General features: G+C 46.1%; 1 protein-coding gene across 2 annotated transcripts in view; it reads left to right on the forward strand.

Annotated features, from left to right (window-relative positions):
- UNC5C (unc-5 netrin receptor C) overlaps nt 1-10,026 on the forward strand; it is a 239,866-nt gene extending 229,840 nt beyond the window's left edge. For both annotated transcript variants that reach the window (XM_035324370.1, XM_035324371.1), the window contains 5 exons: nt 365-598; nt 5,555-5,704; nt 6,031-6,195; nt 8,844-9,022; nt 9,248-10,026. In XM_035324370.1, coding sequence (XP_035180261.1) covers nt 365-598; nt 5,555-5,704; nt 6,031-6,195; nt 8,844-9,022; nt 9,248-9,413 — 894 coding nt within the window. In that variant the 3' untranslated portion in view covers nt 9,414-10,026. The remainder of the gene's footprint in view (nt 1-364; nt 599-5,554; nt 5,705-6,030; nt 6,196-8,843; nt 9,023-9,247) is intronic.
- Nucleotides 10,027-17,612: the final 7,586 nt, after the last annotated feature.

Genomic DNA, 17,612 nt, shown 5'->3' on the forward strand with positions numbered 1-17,612 from the left:
AAGATGGCAGGAGAGCTGTTTTCTTCTGAACTCAGGGAGGAGGCTGTTTGCATTCAGGCTGTATGTATTTTTTTCTTCACCCTGCAGTCTCAACATGGAGGATTATTCTGATGAAGCAGCAAGTGATATTTCATGTAGATGTGGCATTCAACCATCGTAGAGGTTACTTCGCTTCCTTGAGTTTTTATAACACCTTATTGTCATGCTTAGGAAGTGAAGGGCAGTTATTTGTTTAAATTTATTATCTGATTAATCTAACATGCAGGTAGCAAGGACTTTGAGCATCATACAGGCTTGAAAGGGTTTTCCAAGTAAAGCAACTCTGAGAGGTCAGGATCATTAATGTGGCCTCTTTCTCCCTTAGGATGTGGTGGTAGTTGGGGAGGAAAACTTCACCACCCCATGCTACATCCAGCTGGACCCCGAGGCCTGCCATATCCTGACAGAGACCCTCAGCACGTACGCCTTGGTGGGACAGTCCATCACCAAAGCAGCAGCCAAACGTCTCAAACTGGCCATCTTCGGACCACTGTCCTGCTCTTCGCTGGAGTACAACATCCGCGTCTACTGCCTCGATGACACGCAGGATGCCCTTAAGGTGGTTGTTGCTCTCATGCTCGCCTTTCCTGTCTCATCCTAGCAAAGCAGTGACTAGCCCCTCTGCTGCACGTGTTTCTTTTCCATAGATTATTTTTCTGATTAGAAGAAAAGCCTGACAACAAGCTGCTGTTTTACAGTTTAACCCCCGCACACTATAAATTGTCCTTTGCACAGGGATCTCACACACATGCCAAACTGTTTTCCACCTGCCAGCATTTTTTCCTTTGTTTACCTGTATCATATCCTGAATCCTAAGATTTTTGCATTATTAAAAGGCCATAAGGTACACGGGGCTTCATTCGTTATTCATGTATTTTTAATGCTAAGTGCCAGCTCCCCAGAGATGGGGAAACATATAAATGCCTCTTTGTAAATAGTTGATAATGATAAAAGAAGCTTCTAGGCTGTTAATCACTGCCTGCTTTCATACTGCTTCATTACACCTTTTCGTGTGCAGTATTTTGTGTTGGGAATTTGCCACTAAAATAAATCGAAGCTGTTGCTTTCTGTAACTGTACACCTTACCCTCACTGCATAATTCTGGCGTTCTCACACACGCGCACGTACTCCCTCACATACAGATGAGCAGATAGATAAACATACTCGCTATTTCTCTTTATAAATACGTGTATTTATACAGATGGTATCTATAATAGATGCATTCATAAAATATGTAGCTCCAACTGTACGCATAAGATTGGAGGTTATTAAAAGGTGGTTTTTTTTGTTTTTTTTTGTTTTTTTGTTTTCCTTCAAGCATGGCCAGTGCGACTTCCCAAATGTTTCTTTGCAGCAAAACAAGCTCACTAAGCAGAGCCATCCTTGTGCCGTGCACGAGTTTGTCATATCTGCGCCATGTGGGAACTGCTCAGACGTAAGCCCCCACAGGCTGCTGGGGAGATGTTCGTGTTTTTCAGTGCACTGGCCTCCATCACTGCAAATGCCACCGTCCCTTTTCATCCCCAATACTGCCCAATACCAAGGCCCTTCCTGCTCTTTGTTGTGGGGACACTAGGAGCATTTTCTCTATAAATAAGAAATTTTTGTCCCCAAAAGTGGAAAGGATCTTTTGTACCGATCAAGTGGAAATGCTTCGAAAGTCATGAGGGCTTTATGGCTGTGCTCTTCGGGCCCTGTGCTGTGTAATATGATTTTCCAGGGGTCCATCCTGCCTGAGGGAATAATAAGTGACTTGGCAGGGCCTTGAACAGATAGTGATTGCAGTCAGAGCTGGGCCAATTGGATTAGGTGTTACTCAAGAGTTGTTGGCTTGTTTCTAATAGACTGCAGGGAACATTGCAGGGTAACGTTAATCCAATTCAGAGAGCAGAAGGGATCAGGAGAGGCGCTGAGTAACATAACTGAAAACCATCTTTCACTTGAGAAGCTGCATTCAACGTCTGGGAAAGGAGCTGGCCAACTCTTGGGCTTCAGCTGCAGGTTAAGTGAGCTTGTAATTTGGGGAGGAAAGAGTCACCGAGCAAAATAGAGTGGCCACTTTCGTGCTGGAACCTATCACTTCTTCTAATTCTCTTCCTCTTGGCACTTTCACCCCAAGACTGGATGGCCACACACACAAGCTGCTGTACACTGGGTTCAAGACCAAGATATCTGGGGTTTGCAGAACAAGCACAAGTACTTCAAAGGGCCAGAGCACCTCTGCTGTGAATAGAGGCTGAGGGAGCTGGCGTCATTCAGCCAGGAGAAGAGAAGTCTCTGGGGAGACCTTATAGTGGTCTTCCAGTACCTAAAGTGGGCCTCCAGGAGAGCTGGGGAGGGACTCTTGGTCAGGGGGTGGGGGAATAGGACAAGGGGGAATGTCTTTAAACTGTAAAGAGAGGAGATTTAAAGTAGATACAGGGAAGAAATTCTTTACTCTGGCAGTCAAACAGGCTGCCCAGAGAAGCTGTGGATGCCCCATCCCTGAAGGTGTTCAAGGGCAGGCTGGATGGGGCTTTGGGCAGCCTGGGCTGGTGGGAGGTGTCCCAGCCCATGGCAGGGGGTTGGAACTGGATGGTCTTTAAGGTCCCTTCCAACCCAAACCATTCTGTGATTCTGTGATTCTACTTGCTGGCCATAATGTGTTTTGAAGCTATAACTCACATTTTTCTGGAAATAAAAGGTTTGGGGAAAGTGAAAGTGAAAACCAAATCTAGTAAGCCAGTTCTAGGTGAAAGGGTTGAGCATGCTGATGGTTTTGGCTGGGATGAAGTTCATTTTCTTCATAGCAACCTGTAGGGTGTGATGTTTTTAGCTGTCTATCAGGCTTAACAGGTGAGGAAGCTGCCTGAACCAGGTAAGCTGCTGGCCATGGAGAGCAAGGTTTGCAAATGGGGCTGCCCTGGGCAAGGCAAGGCCAGGGAACAAGAAGCAGTGTGAGATGTTGCTCATCATTACGTATTTATTCTAATAGGCAACCGAATGCATTCTGTTGTTATTTACAGCTAGGAGTGAGTGTGCCATATGCTGAATGGGTCCTAGCAGCCACCCAAGAAAGACAAGCAGTTGCTGTATATAAAACACAGCATTATTCCGCAGGTTTTACCCTCTGATTGTGCAGAGTAACAGTTCGCTGCCGAACCTCCAGGGCTCATGGTGCAGCCAGGAAGTGCAAAGAATCGGTGAAAATAATTGCTGGGTTATTGTGGGAGAAGCTTGGTTGGTTTGCTGGGGTTGGGAAGCCGGACAGCCCCAGCACTGTGGCCCTGTGGAGACCCAGGCCATAGACTGTGATGCCCAGATGGGATGCTCACTGAAGAGCTTTTTGGGGAAGAGTGAGGGTGTCCCAAAGCACTAGCATCTTTTTTAAGGTACTTAAAGGGGGATGCCCTAACTAGTTAGTTGTAAACAAGTTAGTAATATCAGAGCTACAAAGAAATCCTGCTGATTTATTCCCATCTATTTATTCACGTATGGCTTTGAGATTGAGGTGGCTGAGCTGGGTATGGTGGCTGAGCAGCCAGGCATACCAGGGGTAAGTGAATTATTTAGGCTGTAGCAGGGTGGCTTCCCCCAGCCTGCTTCATGCTGTGCAGTAACAGTTCTCCCCCCAAAAAAATAATCATAACAGACATGTCATCTTCTCTCAGTTATCTAATACATATTTGTCCCTCTAACAAAGATGCCTTTTTTGTTGCATGCTTGTGCTCTGTTAATGAGGAAGCTATTTCCAAATACAGGCCGTGGCTGTGTCAGTGCTGCTGTTGAGGGAGCGATGTCTCGTGCAGTTCTCTCCTGGGATGAGCATAGGGCACAAGTCCTGGCTCGCAGGGGAAGCAAGAGGTGATGGGAGGGGTGGCAGGAGCCACTACAGCGTGGGATGAGTGATGTTCAGGTCAGCTTTCAGCTCATGAGGGAAATGGAGGTGCCAGCCAAGAGGATGAGCACTGCTCTAAATAAAACACCGTATGGCTCGAGCTCACCAGCAGGTCTTAAGGGCCTTGGGAATGGTGATGGTGGCTCCAAATTAATCCTGAATTAATTAGCTGAGCAGCATGGGAGAAGCATGGGCTTCCAGTCAGAGAGGTTACGGTGAACCAGAGTGGCTACTGATGCTAGGATATTGACACCAGGCACCTGGATCTGCGATGCTGAGATACTTGTCCCCATGGCAGCACAGCCCCGAGGCTGGCCGCGGGTGGAGAGCGGGAGCCGGCAATTAGCGCACACAGTGCCGCCAGCCTTCTGGTCATTCCAGGGAGGTAATTTGGACATAATGAAGATCTACAGTAATCAGATAATTGCTATCGATTGCTCTTTAGACGTCTTGATGAGGTAATTAGGGGGCACTGGAACTGACTCGTTGGCGTAACCTTAATCTAAAAGGTTTCCTGATTCTCTCTCTTTGCCTCTAATGGCTGATAAGCAAACATCGTTTTAGCCTTGGGATCTCTCAGGTACTGGGCTCACCGGGGACATAGGCTTTTCTTTTATGCTAACTAGATGCCAAACGTGATCAAGAGGAGCTTGTTTCACCCTTAGCTAAATCAGAGGCTCCTTTAGTTAGCCTGGGCTAGCATCCCGGTTTTGTGTGCCCCTGCACTCCTTGTGTGTGTTCACTCTGTATGTGATTGGCTTTGGCTGTGTGAGACTGCTTGTTTGGCTGGCTCTCATAATTAAATATGACTGAGTTTGGCAGTGTTTGTTTCTAATGAAGCTCATGTAGGTGCCTTTGTACTGGCTCCTTCCATGTGGATTACAATTAGGCTGTTTCTCTGTAGACAACGGTCCACTGTGGTCTCATTAGTTAGAGGCATGTCTTTATTTTTAGCTGCAGAAAATGACCAAGCTCTTGGCTTACTAGGTTTTAATTACACAATCAATATCTCAGTAACCCTGAACCTATGTATTTGTATGTACAAAATGCTGTGTCATTGTGCCTTGCTCCTGTTTTGATGCCATCCCGCTCAATGGTTAGTCTCGGAGTAGGCGTCTCTACGGATCTGTCACAGAGCAGCTTGCCAGGAGGCTGCCAGATGCAGGACCAGCAGCATCCACAGGTCCCATATCAGCAGGGCCTATGCAAATAAGAACTTCCTGAGGCAAAATAGTAAAGATGCTTTAGACGTCCAGTTTGGTGAGCAATGGAGAAGATGGATATATCTCCATATCCAAACAGTATGCAAAATCTTTTCATTCAGTATAATTACATGCAGATAAGATTGCTGTGCCTTGGACATGACAGGTAGCAGTGTGTCTCCGAAAGGAGACAAGGCTGCCTGTATCCCTCCTGGGCTGCTGTTGTGTGATGAAGACAAGGAGATTATCCTTAGATCCAGTAGTGCAAGTCACAGGGAAATGTAACGCCATGCAACATCTGTGCATGTTTTATCTAGCATGCAAGTTACAGCATCCACAGCAGTCAGACTTGAGGAATCAGCAGACCAGTGTTGACGTCTTAATGTTGTCTTGACACAACCTGACCCCTTTTCTTCTTGTTATTGCCATCCTGCAGGAGATCCTCCAGCTCGAGCGGCAGATGGGTGGGCAGCTCTTGGAGGAACCCAAAACTTTGCATTTTAAGGGAAGCACCCACAACCTCCGCTTGTCCATTCATGACATTGCCCACTCTCTCTGGAAGAGCAAACTGCTGGCTAAATACCAGGTGAGCATTACAAACGTTGCATCCTAGTGGAGAGGCTTAAAGAAATACAGTGACACATGGTTTAAAAACCAGTGAGTGTGGACATTTTTTTTCCTGGACCATCTGCAGTGCCAGCAGCATGGAGCTGACCATCTCCAGTCATACAGCATCTGTGCCCTGGTCCTGCGAGGTGCCCCACTCCCCTCTTCTCAAGGCCATGTGGGAGCTGAGCCAATCCTCGACTGAAAAGGGATTGTGGAAAATGACTGATACTTAAAAAAAAAAAAAAAAAAAAAACCTCTTGATTTTTTTTTTTTAACCCTTTTTTTCCTGCTTTTCTCCTGCAGGAGATTTCTTTTTACCACATCTGGAGCGGGTGCCAGAGGAACCTTCACTGCACCTTCACTCTGGAAAGGTTCAGCCTCAATACCCTGGAGCTGGTCTGCAAACTCTGCGTGCGGCAGGTCGAAGGAGAAGGGCAGATCTTCCAGTTGAACTGCTCCGTGTCAGAGGTAAGAGACATCAGTGTGTAGACACGGGAGGGCTAAGGATGTATAGCCCTTCCCATTGCTACCTGGTTTGTACTTCCCATTTCTTCCCAACTGCTGAGACAAACAGAAGGAGTGGATTAAGCTGTTGCTTTGTATCTCCTTTTGCATTTTCCCTTAGTTTCTCTCTGTATCCTTTCATCTGGCATGGAGCATCTCCCCTCGAGGAGGGAGGCAGTGATGGTCTCCCTGCTAGCACCCCCTTTCTGTGTCTGCGTGGAGGAGCTTTTTGCCTACCACTCCCTAATGCCTCTCACAAAGCACTGTGTGGTCCTGGCTCCCAGACAGGGAATACCAGATGGTCTACTTGCAACAGACTTTTCCCCTCAGACTTTGCTACTGCTACAAATCATGGCTATTATCTTTGACAGTTCTTCTTTTGCTGGCTGACATTTTCCAGTAGAAAAATGATCATAAGTTTTGGAGCATCTTTGCCATAGCTGAAAAATTTTAGCTCCTTGGGGCAGCAGAGCTTAGAGATGAGAAATAGTGATGCATTCAGGTGTGAAGCAACATCGACTTCAGTGGATGTGCTGGTGGCTTTTGTACCTGGTACCTCCTGGTGCTACCTGGATTTTGAGCTCACCATCATCCCTTAGCTGCTACTGGGCCAACACAGAGAAATGGAATGGAATTGCATTATAAACCACCCCAGGTCCCAAAAGCTCATTCACCCTGCTTGAAGGCTGCTCCCTTCTCTTTATAAAGATTTAGTGTTAGGCAAAATGCATTTGGGAATTTAAACCACCTCCCACAGCAAACCTAGATCACATCCTCATCTTTTATCACTTCTGTTTGCTATTTACCTTCCTAATTTATTTTCATCTGTGTCTCCAAATCCCTTTGAAATTGAGTCGCTAGGTAGATAGCAGAGGAGGCATACTTGGAGGCATCCTTACCACCCAGTTCAAGTAGTTCATCCTGCGGCACCAGTACCTCAGTGGCTACTGACCTGGGAAGGGCCGGGAGGTGACAGACAAAAGTTGCTGGTGGTGCAGGGCCCCAGCGGTGTGTGTCATTACCCATAACATCTGCTTGGTTATTGGGTGTAAAGCTACATATTCAGCTGGGGACAACACAGCATTAAAGACAGATGGTAAAACAAGTATCATAAACAATTATTGTAATAAGTGCTGCATTGAGGTAATCTCTAATTTAACCTAACAGAGAAGAGAAAGAACTGAGAGTAACCTTAATGAAATGCAAATACAGACTATAATCATCTTCAGCTGCTTCTGTGTAATAGGGCCTGGTAATAGATTCAGGGGAAGCGGGATGATATTCTTGTCTTGTGCTGTGATCGCATCCATCAGGGATGAATAGAGGGAGGGAATAATACCGCTGTTATCAAGGCTGCCCATTGCAAAATTGCTCCTTGTGATTGACACCAACTGACATTCCCAAGCCCAAATGAGGACCTTGGGGTTCTAAGGGCTGGTGAGCAGGATTGGGTCAACTTATACAAACAATAATAATAATAAAATAAAAAATAAATTTTAAAAAGCCACAAAATCTCAGCTTGTTTGATGGCAGAAATCACCTGGAAAAGCATTAGGAAACTTAACTGTGGCTCCTCACAGTTTCTTCTGGTGCCTAGGTGACCACTACAGTGTCTCAATGTGTCAATTGCATGCCGTGGCCAGGAATAAAAAGGGAAGGTGGACTGTCTGTGATGCTAATTAGCATCCACCACCCTGTAGCTGCAGCCACTGACCCACCAGCACAGGTGAGCTTAGAGGCAGCTGTGGTGGCATCTGTGTCCTTTTGCCAGCTCCTGGGCAGCCCCTGCTTCTGGAGGAGGAGGAGGAGGAGGACAGCTCATGGCCTGAAATGCTGGGGCTGGCCAGGCCAGCTTGCAAGGCAGGGCATTGCCTGATTTTGAGACAGTTTCAGGTTTTATGGTGCCTTCCCAGAAGTCAGTTTGACACGAAACAGCCAGACAGCTCAAGGAGGAACAAACAAATTGACATTTAAGGACAAGCATTTTGCTTCCCTCCAGCAGAGGCAGGGACAAAGCTGCTTCCCCTGTTTCTGCCAGCATCACCTCAGGCTGGTCGCACTGCAAACGAGAGAAATTGAAAACATAAATAGGAGCTGTGGAAGGAGAACAAGTCACTCCTGCCTCTTTTTCCAGGCTTCTGCCCCAAATAATTAACCAGCTCTCGTTGACCTCGGAGAGATTATTTTTTCACCCTAGCCAGGAAAAGTTCAGTTCTGCCCTGGTAGTAGTAATTTGCTCTGAAATGTGTCAAAGTGCTTGATCTGTATTTCCAGAAAGTGATTAATTAAGCCAGGCACAATGTTGTCTAGCTACAGTAATCTTTGCCCTCAAAAATTAAAATAAAATAAAAATCTGCTGTCTACCCAAAGCTGACTATAAATATTTCTCCTTTTCTGCTAACATAGATGCTTGACTGACAGAGCGCTGCTGCCCCTCTAATGCAAGTAAAAGCAATGAGTCTTAGGGGGGACACTTCTGTGATCGTTTTTGCATTCAGCAGCAAAACTGCTGGAGGCTTTTTGTTATTTTTGTTTTGTTGTGATGTTGTTGTTTTTTGGTGTGGTTGTTTTGGTGTTGTTGTGTGTTTTTTTTTCCTTCTTTCCACCCTCAGGAGCCAACTGGCATCGATTACCCCGTCATGGACTCAGCAGGCACCATCACCACGATAGTTGGCCCCAACGCATTCAGCATCCCCCTCCCGATCCGGCAGAAGCTCTGCAGCAGCCTGGACGCGCCCCAGACCAGGGGCCATGACTGGAGGATGCTGGCCCACAAGCTGAAACTGGACAGGTGAGCAGGGTCGAGCTAAACTCCCTCAGAGGTGTGTGCCAGAGGGGCCCCAGAAAAGCCTTGCTGATCTGAGTGACAGCAGATGCACCTACAGGCTGGTCGGAGTGATCACACACGGGATGAGCACCTTGACAGTGCTGGGGATGGTCTGAACCTGGACGAATCTGGGTATAAATTCATGCAGCTGAAAAAAATAAAAACAAGTCTCCTTTTGGCCTGTTGCAGGTACCTAAATTATTTTGCTACGAAATCAAGTCCCACTGGGGTGATCCTGGATCTCTGGGAAGCCCAGAATTTCCCCGATGGCAACCTGAGCATGCTGGCGGCAGTTCTGGAAGAAATGGGAAGACACGAAACCGTGGTTTCTTTGGCAGCAGAAGGAAATTACTGATGCAGCCTTGGCGTGAAGAGGAAGGACAGACACAGGGAGCGGTAAAGCCCTGTTATTGCAAACGAAAATTGAAATGAAAACCCAGACCAATGAGTTACACAAGAGACATTTCAGAGAAGAAAGCAAGCAAACAAACAGAAAAAAAAATATACAGCCCTGACCTTCACATGTGCTCTCCTTGTACATTATCACAGGATCTAAGAGAAATCATGCAAAGTTGTACCTTGAAAATATAAATCAACCTAATGTTCCTCTTGGCTTGGCTGTACACTGCTTGGTACAGGATTTTACAGTTTCCTAGGAAACGCTTTTTATTGCTATCCAGATATATGGATAAACTTTCTTAACAATCCCAGTTTCTATGGATGTTGTTTACATCAAATTCTGGACAGGGGTAAGGAGACTGTCCATGGCTCTTTATATTTTTTGTTTAAAGCCATTCTAGACAAGGCTGTGGACAGTTGGTTGTGGCTATTTCAGATTATTGGTTTCTGGTGAATTCAGATTTTGGCTACAATTCCACGCATCGATTGTCTCACAATGATCCTCCTGTCATTATTCTGTTTCCTAGACCTACCTGTAAAAAAAAAAAAAAAAAAAAAGGAAAAAAAAAAATCTGTGTTTAAGAGGTGTGCATCTGGAAAGCAGGTACTCTGGGTGCTAAGCAGGAACACAGGTACCGTTCCCATCCTTCCCCGAGGGAGCCCAACTGAGCTTTTGTGGAAAATGGCTGTTGGGCAGTGGGGACTGTAGGATAGGAGTCAATTTTTCTCGATTCAAAGTGTAACCAGACCCTTTCTACCCCTTTGTGATATGGTGGAGCCAGATATGCAATTCTGAGTAGTGGGGGGGGGGGGGGGGGGGAAACCCAAAAAAAAAAAAATAAAAAGAACATTTGCTATGATAATTATTTACTAATTAGTATCTAGTGCAAGGATTATAATGATTATTATTATTATCATTATTACTTTATTTGTAGTTCTGTCAGCAGCAGGATGAGTTGTTCCCATTTTTATTGACCCTTCCTGAAGGTCTTCTAAGATGCTAGAAGACCTCTATATGCCGTCTGTCCTTCCCTTTCTCCAGCCATCCTCCAAAGTTCTCTGCCAGCCCACATGGGTCGCATGTGGGTCGCTCACCCCATGTTGTCCTTGCTGTGCTCAACGCCTGCCGCAAAGGTGGTGCAAACTGGTGATGCTTCACTGAAGTCAGAGCTGTGCCTGCAAAGGCTCTGGCCCCGTGCCCCTCCCTGCAGCCAGCTAGGACATTTGGCACCACCCCGATCTGCTGTCCTGGGAGCAGTCCTGGCCCTAAGTGGCTGGGATGTCTTGCTTGGCCCCATCCATCCACCCTCCCAGTCCCAATACACTGAGCCCACCAGTACGGACAAAGGCACACAACACAGGGAGGTGCCGATGCTGACCACCCGATTTGTGTGCTCAGCGTGGCCTCCGTATGCCTTTTGTGTTATCCCACCAGGAGCGTTTGTCCCTCTGCCACGTCCCTCCTGGCTACCGCAGACAGGTGATTCGGGAGCTTGGCAAAAGAAGCTACCTATTGTTTCTATCAGTTGTCACTGCAAACAGATTTCATTTTCTGCTCCGTGAAAAGACTGACTGCTTAGTACAGCACAGCGCATCGCATCGCAGTGCTTTTACTGCCAGCCCTGGTTGTCCTCTGTCCACTTTCTTCCCCAGCCCATCTGCTCCACACGTGTTCCCACTTCATGTTCTTCCTCAGACATGAGCTGCTGGTTTTTGTTGTTGGATATATATTTTTTTGTCATTTTGTGTGTGTCTGTTTGTTTGCTTTTCCCATGGCTTTCAAAACTGTGCTTTTAAAGGTAACTTTGAAAATGTCATTGGTCAAAATGAAAGGAAAATTTCATCTGACCTTTTTCCCGTTTGACATTTCCATAGGCTTGGGATGTTTTGTTTTTAATTTCTCAGCTCCCTGACACCAGCGGTGCTTTCATTACACGCTGGGCAGTGTTCACAAAGCACTCTTTTTCTCAGCAGTTACCCAGCAGCTAGCGAACCAGACTTCCAGTCAAATGCAGGGAACAGAGGACATAAATTTTAACTTTCCATATCAGCTGAAAGTTGCGCATTTGGCTGTGTAATCCCCTCCTTCTGTGAACACGGAGATGCCAAGGGCATCCTTACCCCAAACATCCGTTTTGGTTTTCACCTTGGGCAGCTAATGCAGCGCTCTGCAATGCTAATGGAAATCTTGCTTTCAACTTCAGGAGGCTTCGACTAGGGCTTCCAGCTCTGTCCTTTGCCTGCAGCTTGGAGCTATAATATGGCTCCAGGTCTTAGCTTTTCTCCCTCCTGTGCCCTATTCAGGTGTAACTACTTGTATCCAGCGCGTGCTTCTTCACCGTTCCCGTGCATTCTTCCCGTGTGACTCCTCTTCCAAGGCAGATGCATGATCTTAACTTCCAGCTCCTTCCCCTTTTCATCTCAGTCTGCTCTCTGGCATCCAGGATCACTTGGACTCCCTGTGTACACTGTGTTATTTCGCTAGGTGGGAAACGTGTGCACCCTTCTCCCTGGCCTTGCAGGGAAGTGTCCCATAGCTAGCTGTATCACTTCAGGACGATGCTTCTTTTGCCAGCTATCTGACCTATCCCACCTCCCATACACTCTTCATGGGAAATTGATGATTAAATTTCTTAAAATACTCTGATGCTGGGGCATTATCCTTCTATTGCTCTAAAAGGGATTTATATGGAGGGAGGAGTATTCACAGAGAATGACAGTGGAGGACATCACGGGGAGATGGAGCAGGTCTTCTTCCATCCTGCCTGCTCAGAAACCTTCCCTTGCCCGCTGCTGTCCCGGGACAGTTTCTCCCTCCCCTGCTCCGTCAGCCTTTGCAGGGACCACGCGAGCTGCCCCTTGGTCCCTCCACAGACCCACCTCTCATCGCAGCAGCCCTGCCATTGCTGCTCGCATGAGCTCCCACCCCAGCTAAAGCTCCCCGCACTCATTCTTCTTCTTTTTCAATTTCTTCCGAGGCCAAGCCTCGTGGCAGGGCGCGCAGCTGGGGAGAGGGCTTTGGGACGGGGCTCTGGACCCCCTGGTGTCCCCCCAAGGAAGGAGAGAGGGGAGCAGGGGCAGCCACCCGTGCTCTGCCCGAAGTGCGTGGACACACTGCCATCTCGTGGGGCAGCGCCCAATCGCGACCACGGCTTCGTTGGCCGGAGAGACATCGTCCCGGCATAAGGGCTTCCCCTGGGACGGCTCTTCCAAACGGCCCGTCGGTGTGGCAGACAGGACCAGCTCCTGCGAGTTATCGTAACGTTTTCTGTGTCAGGTGAGCACGTTTGGTTCAGAAAATGACTTCAGGCTGCTTATCCTCCAGTTGTTGCTATTTTTTTAAGAGCTTATCCTTTTGGTTGTCCACCCTCGGTTGCGTGCTGTAGCAGTTTTGCTGCTCTTCACACCATCTCTTCGTTACACGTTGATTGCTAGTGATATAAATATTATATATATATATATTATATAAATATATATAAAATATCTGCTGACTTCAAGGAAAACCTTTGATTTCTGAGTTAGAAACACTACTGGAGGCAGTCCTTTTCACCTGATTTTTTTCAGTTCTTCTTGTGTTGTGTTCTTGTAAAGGTGGCTGTCAGTGTATAGGGTAAGTTTGGGTTTGTTCTTTTGTTTTGTTTAAAAAAAACCTGATCACAGCCAATCCATTGTATCACACCAAACAGTGCAAGTCCTAAGTACTGTTTTAATGACGCCTGAAAGTTTTGAGGCAGTGAGGGTCTCTTGTGTCAAGATTTGCTTCCATGGGAGACTAAGACGCTTTTCTGAATCGCTGACAGAAATGCAGACACTCATGAGACATGTTGGAGTCTGGGATGCGCACAGAGCAAAACATGTCTGTTCCTTGGGTTTCTTGCTATTTCTGTTGCTTACATATAGAATAAATGTATTTACATGCTGTAAGCCCGTCATTGTGGACAGTGTCCTAATGTCTCGTATTGCTACCTAAAATAGTTTCTTTTGGGTTCTCCTTTTCTTCTTGTTCTGGGGGGTGGGGTGGAATGGGGCAGGGAGGGGAGGGGGGCCTTTAGACCATTGTATGCTCTAGCCAAGTAGGTACCGCAGCCCTGAGGTTAATTTTAAGCAAGATGATACTGTCGATTTTTTTGCTCCCGTGGCCAGGGCACTGTTGTCAGCTGTTCAGAAGCCTTTTCAAGTATCACTCTGGCTCTCATCTGGCCCCAGAGTGACTAATTGTTTGCAGGCTGGCTTGCTTAATATCAGGTGGTACAGAGATGAAAACCAAACCTTTGGCCCTTCTCCCACAAGGGCTCCAATGAGGTATTGACTTTGGAGTCACCACCACAATCCATTCCTAGCTTGTGTGTTAAAGCTTGAGTTCATAACTTTAGCTGCATTGCAGGTTTTTAAATGCTGAAGCATGTATCTGACATTCTTTGTCATGGGATTCTCAGAGAAATGCATAGTGTGTGTATGTGTATAATATATATACATACAGAGAGAAGAGAAAATAAAGGACACCTACTGTTGGAGGCTTTTAGCTCTGATGTGAGTCGTGGGCATCTTCTTATGAACAACTTTTTCTTGTGAAGGTGAAAATTCAGTGCGGTATCATCACTGCAAAGTCATTTCGGCAGTGCTGTAAGAGCCAACAGTGTGAAAACTGGCAAAGAAATAGAGTTGGATTTGAACCAAAGCCACAGAAATGAGCCCTCAAGTTTGGTAGGTCAAGCTCCTTGCTTGAAAGAGGATCATGCAGTTTATTTACTTACTTGTCCTTTAAGCTTGGCACCTGTTCCCCGAAATCTGAAAAATCCCTTTATCTGGAAGTCCTTTGATAAGCTCTGACTGTACAAAAAAGCAATGATAATTCAGAGTTCCCAGCAACCTCTGTCACTAAATAGGTATGTCACATTTTCTGTGATGCTGGTTAAATGTATTTAATAGTGGTTTAGTCCCCTCAGCTGTTTACAAAGAACCTAATTGTTGTGTGCACTGTACCCTAGGCCTTTTCTCCAAGAGCATCCCATAGCCATGGCAGGCAAGTAGCTTCTGGAAGGCCGTGGAGAAGCACGATGTCACGTGTAATCACGTAGGGACATCCTGCAGTGGTGAGGTGCTTCTCTGAGGGCTCACGCGCTGGTCTCCAGCTGCTGGCTTGCAGCTGGTGGGACAATAGCCCATAGATGAGAAAAGCTTGCACGGCCTCTTTGGTTGCTGCCAGCTGGCTCTTGCTACAGCTTGCCAGTAAATTTTGAGAGCTTAAACAATAGGAATAAAAAGCAAAATCAGTCTGGAAAGTAAACAAAATTAGAAAGAATGAGGAGCAAAACAGTCTTCTTCCATTGAGCTTGCAAGTCACCTTGCAAAAACACCCCCAAAGAGTGAGTCCATACCCTACGTCTAAGCAGGGTGTGTAACACAGTTGAGAAGTTATGGCATTAACATTTCAGTACACCTGTGTGGTCAACTCGTTTGCTAACATATGTTCTGTCTGTTAACATTGAAGAGTACAAAGACTGTACTTTTGGTACCTTTCTAAAGCATGGAAGGAGGGCCCATAAGAAATGACAAGCCTGTGCGACCCAGGCCAAGATGCATTACATTTCTCCCTCCTCTTCATGTGTCTCAGCTTTGCAGCTCTGCCAGGGTTTGTGGGATTTGTTTTCTTTGCTACACAGACATGGAGAACTATTTTGGTTTTGATTTCCCTATTGCTGTATCTTCTATGCAACTCCTTTTCTAAAGACTTACTACCAGAGAAGTGCTAGCCATTGCATTATTTGTATTGCTGTACAGTGGAGGTGTGGTTTACTAGTTCTGAGTGTGCCTCTTACCCCCCTCCCTTTTTCTCCTTCCCTCTGTTTGTAAATGCCTGCATTTATTCTGTCAGCCTGACATGTACAAAGTGTAAGAAAGAATTTTTAAACAGGTAATAAATTATATTTATAAGCAACTGGAAAAAAAATACACCACTACCTTGTGTTCAATTGTTTAGTTCCTGGAAGCCTGAGTCCACGGATCTCATCCGTGTGTACAAATACTTGAAAGGTGGCTGTAAAGAGGACAGAGCCAGGCCCTTTTCAGAGGTGCCCAGCACCAGAACAAGAGGCACTGGGCACAAACCGGAATGGAAGAGGTTCCCTGTGAACACCAGGCAGCACATCTGTACTGTGCAGGTGACTGAGCACTGGCACAGGCTGCCCAGAGAGGTGGTGGAGTCTCCTCTTCAGACATCTTCAAAAGCTGCCTGGATGTGGTCCTGGGCAGGCTGCTCTGGCTGGTCCTGCGTGAGCTGGGGTTGGACCAGGTGGACCCAGAGGTCTGAGCCAACCTCAGCCATTCTGTGACTCTGCACACTTAGACAAACTACGCTTTGCAAGTACTGCATACTTTTAGGAGACAGAAACATGCTCACAGGCAAGGCTAAACACCATTCAGAAGGAATTGGCAAGCATAGCTATGAAACAACACTCCAAATGTCAAGAAGAAACTTGGAGGCAGATCTATGTTCGACTGAGTGTAAATGCAAGCAGTTCTAACTATCTGATGAGGCACGTTTTTCTTAAATCCTTCATTTGGTGAATTCTCTGGGTATTGCAAAAGCCATTCTGCTGCGCAGCATTTACACTTGAGATCTTGACAGCTACTTTTTTTTTTTTTTTGGTCAGATTTTGAAGTTTCCTGTTTAGCCATAGCTGCTGGTCCCTTCCAGAGCAATGTATTCTTTGCCTTGCTGTTGGCAACACTTACCAGGTCACTGTCACTGTGTGTCTTCCACCTTTGGAAAATATTGGCAAATTAAGTTTTTTCTTCTAAAGGCAGTGACTGAGTACTCAAGTGAAACACCAGCTTGGGAGCAAAGCAAGCAGGAACATTGGCCTGTTTGCCAACAGCCTGCGTACCAGCTCTCATCCAAGATGGCCTGCTGACCGCCAAGAAACATTCAGCGCCACACTTGTTGCTGACGGATCACGTTGAAAGCAGCCACCTGCTGTCAGCTTTCATCATTTTGTTTTTCTAAACAAGGCTCACAGCATTTGGTGCAGGTTTTTTCCAAAAAGCTCCAGTGCCCAGATTTTTGCTTTCCAGTTCTGATATGATAATAAAGCAGCTTGAAACACGCTTCTCAATAGCACGCTTCGCAGAAGGCAACCCGTTATTACTGAAGCAAATCCGTAAGTTTCTATAACCTTGGTAATGCATTTGAGACAGGCCCTTCATTCCTGAATAACCAAAGTTTGTTACACAATACTGTACTCACGTACAGCTCACACCTCTCTGAAATCTGAGGACATCCCCACGATGTGTAACTACGGCTCCTGTGGCACATAGGAATTGTAGGAGATATTGGCCTTCAAATCTCAGAGAAGTCCATGCAGGAAACACAGATGAAAAGGCAAGTATTTTGTTTCCTACACTGCTTTTCAGTTGCTGACCCGTTTTTAGGTTGTGTCTCTTGACACTGGTACAGCAACAGCACCCAACAGATCCTTCGCATGACCAAAACTTTCAAGCTGCCTATGGCCTGCAGTTATACATGAATGGATTTATAACAGAAGGTCAATCTAACTGAAATAAGTTTGCAGACACCAATATTTCATTCCAGAAAAGTCATGAGTTTCGGAGATTACCTAGCTAATGCTAGTGGCTATATTTTCCTGTGATAGGAGCTCATTTTTGATGTAATAAGATTGGACATCCTTTCCACCCCCACCCAAGGGTGGGGTTTCTGTAAACCATTGCAAAAAGCAGTTCCACTCATCTCAGGTCACAGGCTTCATCTTCAGAGAGATGATCTCCAGGCACAGACAAGATTCACATGCTCCCAGAGCTTCTGTGGGCTTGAATGCAGGCTGCTCAAAATGGAATAATAAAGATGTTGAAAAGTTGGACTCTATTTGTAACAGCTTAAGTAGGGTTGTAGCTTAGAGTATCGAGCTCTTAACGCTTCCATTCTCCGTGGATATGATAACCATTGCCAACTCAGGGCTGGCTCAAGATCACCACATTTTTATTTTTTAAAATATTTTTAACCACACAAAAGGAAAAAAAATTCAACATCTCACTACAAATGGTGCCTCTTTGATATACAGTTGGTTTCTGTTATCCACACGTAGATAACAGTCTTCTAGAATGCCAGCTCTTCTTCTAGCCATGTTCCTACCCTGGT

This window comes from Oxyura jamaicensis, chromosome 4 (genome assembly GCF_011077185.1).
Source record: "Oxyura jamaicensis isolate SHBP4307 breed ruddy duck chromosome 4, BPBGC_Ojam_1.0, whole genome shotgun sequence".
NCBI lineage: Eukaryota > Metazoa > Chordata > Aves > Anseriformes > Anatidae > Oxyura > Oxyura jamaicensis.